General features: G+C 37.9%; 1 protein-coding gene across 1 annotated transcript; it reads left to right on the top strand.

The window, feature by feature from the left end:
* Positions 1-696, top strand: LOC122610398. Its single transcript, XM_043783390.1, has 2 exons — positions 1-289; positions 365-696. Exons 1-2 carry the CDS (start codon positions 1-3, stop codon positions 694-696), a joined length of 621 nt encoding a protein of 206 aa, XP_043639325.1.
* Positions 697-1,696: the final 1,000 nt, after the last annotated feature.

The following is a 1,696-nucleotide window of genomic DNA, read 5'->3' as shown; positions in this document are numbered from 1 at the left end:
ATGGATATCTCGGAAGAAGATATCAATGGAAAGGCTTCTCCATTGATTGGATTCAGTGGGGAAACTAAATATACAGTGGGTGAAATAAAATTACCAGTTTATGTTGGAGGGATGAATTCGATGCAGAAATTCTGTGTCGTAGATTCTCACCCAGGATGCAACATAATCTTGGGAAGACCCTGGATACACGAAATGAAGGCAGTGCCTTCAACATATCACCAATGTGTTAAACTTCCAACACCTTGGGGAGTAGTTATTGTCAAGGGAGATCAGCAAGAAGCAAGAGAATGTTACACATCCAGCATGAAGTCACCTGCAAAGCCAATTTCACAATAGCAATTACAGAAAAGGGTCTTCGATGTAGACGAACCAGAAGAGCAAGATGTAAAGGAAGTTATCTTGGTTCCTGAAGATCCTAACATTAAAGTTTTAATAGGGAAAAAGATATCAAAAGATATGGAAGTCAAATTTACTGATTTCCTCAAAGCTAGAATGAAGACTTTCGCTTTGAAACAAGAAGATATGACTGGAATATCAAGAGATGTCATCACACACAAGCTGGAAATCGACAAAAGCTTCAAGCCTATACAGCAAAAAAGAAGAAAATTTGCTCCTGAAAGAAATGCTATAATCCAGGAAGATGTTGAAAGATTATTAAAGGCTAAAATGATCAGAGAAGTTAAATTCCCAGAATGACTGGCAAGCGTGGTGGTCGTACAAAAGAAAAATGGAAAATGGAGAGTTTGTGTAGATTTTACTGATCTAAACAAAGCTTGTCCAAAAGATCCATTTCCACTACCACATATTGATGCAATGGTCGATGCAACTTCGGGACATGAGATGCTAACATTCATGGATGCCTCCTCAGGATTTCAACAGATACAAATGGAACCTGAAGATCAGGAAACCACAGCCTTCATGACATCGACAAGTATTTATTGTTATATTGCAATGCCTTTTGGTCTTAAAAATGTAGGTGCAACATATCAAAGGCTAGTGAATATGATGTTCAAAGATCAACTGGGGGATACCATGGAAGTCTATATAGACAATATGGTGGTAAAGTCCAAGAGAGCTGAAGATCACTTAAAGGATCTTGAAGTAGCCTTCAACATCCTAGACAAGTACAATATGAAGTTAAATCCCGCCAAGTGTAATTTTGGAGTCGGAGCTGGAAAATTCTTAGGATATATGGTCACCAAAAGAGGAATTGAATCTAGCCCGGAGCAAATTAGAGCAATATTAAATTTGAAGTCTTCGTCGAATGCTAAAGACATCCAAAGATTAACTGGCAGATTAGCAGCTCTCAACAGATTCATTTCAAGATCCTCAGATAAATGCAAAGAATTTTACGATATTCTGAAAAAGAATAAGAAATTCGAATGGGGTGAAAAGCAAGAAGAGGCCTTTCAGGAATTAAAAAAGTACTTATCAACCCCTCCGCTGCTGATGAAGCCTGAAGATGGTGAGCCTTTATATCTTTACATGGTAGGATCATCAAATGCAGTAAGCGCAGTTCTTGTAAAGGAATCTGAAAGCATACAGAATCCCGTCTACTACGTAAGTAAAAGTTTAATTGATGCTGAAACCAGGTACTCTCATCTCGAAAAACTCATACTTGCATTAGCCATGGCATCTACTAAACTTAGACATTATTTTGAAACGCATGCTATACATGTTAGGACAAATTACCCTA

The sequence above is a fragment of the Erigeron canadensis genome, chromosome 8 (assembly GCF_010389155.1).
Source record: "Erigeron canadensis isolate Cc75 chromosome 8, C_canadensis_v1, whole genome shotgun sequence".
NCBI classification, from domain to species: Eukaryota; Viridiplantae; Streptophyta; class Magnoliopsida; order Asterales; family Asteraceae; genus Erigeron; species Erigeron canadensis.
The sequence above is the reverse complement of the archived record's forward strand: the minus strand, read 5'-3'. Positions and strand labels throughout refer to the sequence as shown.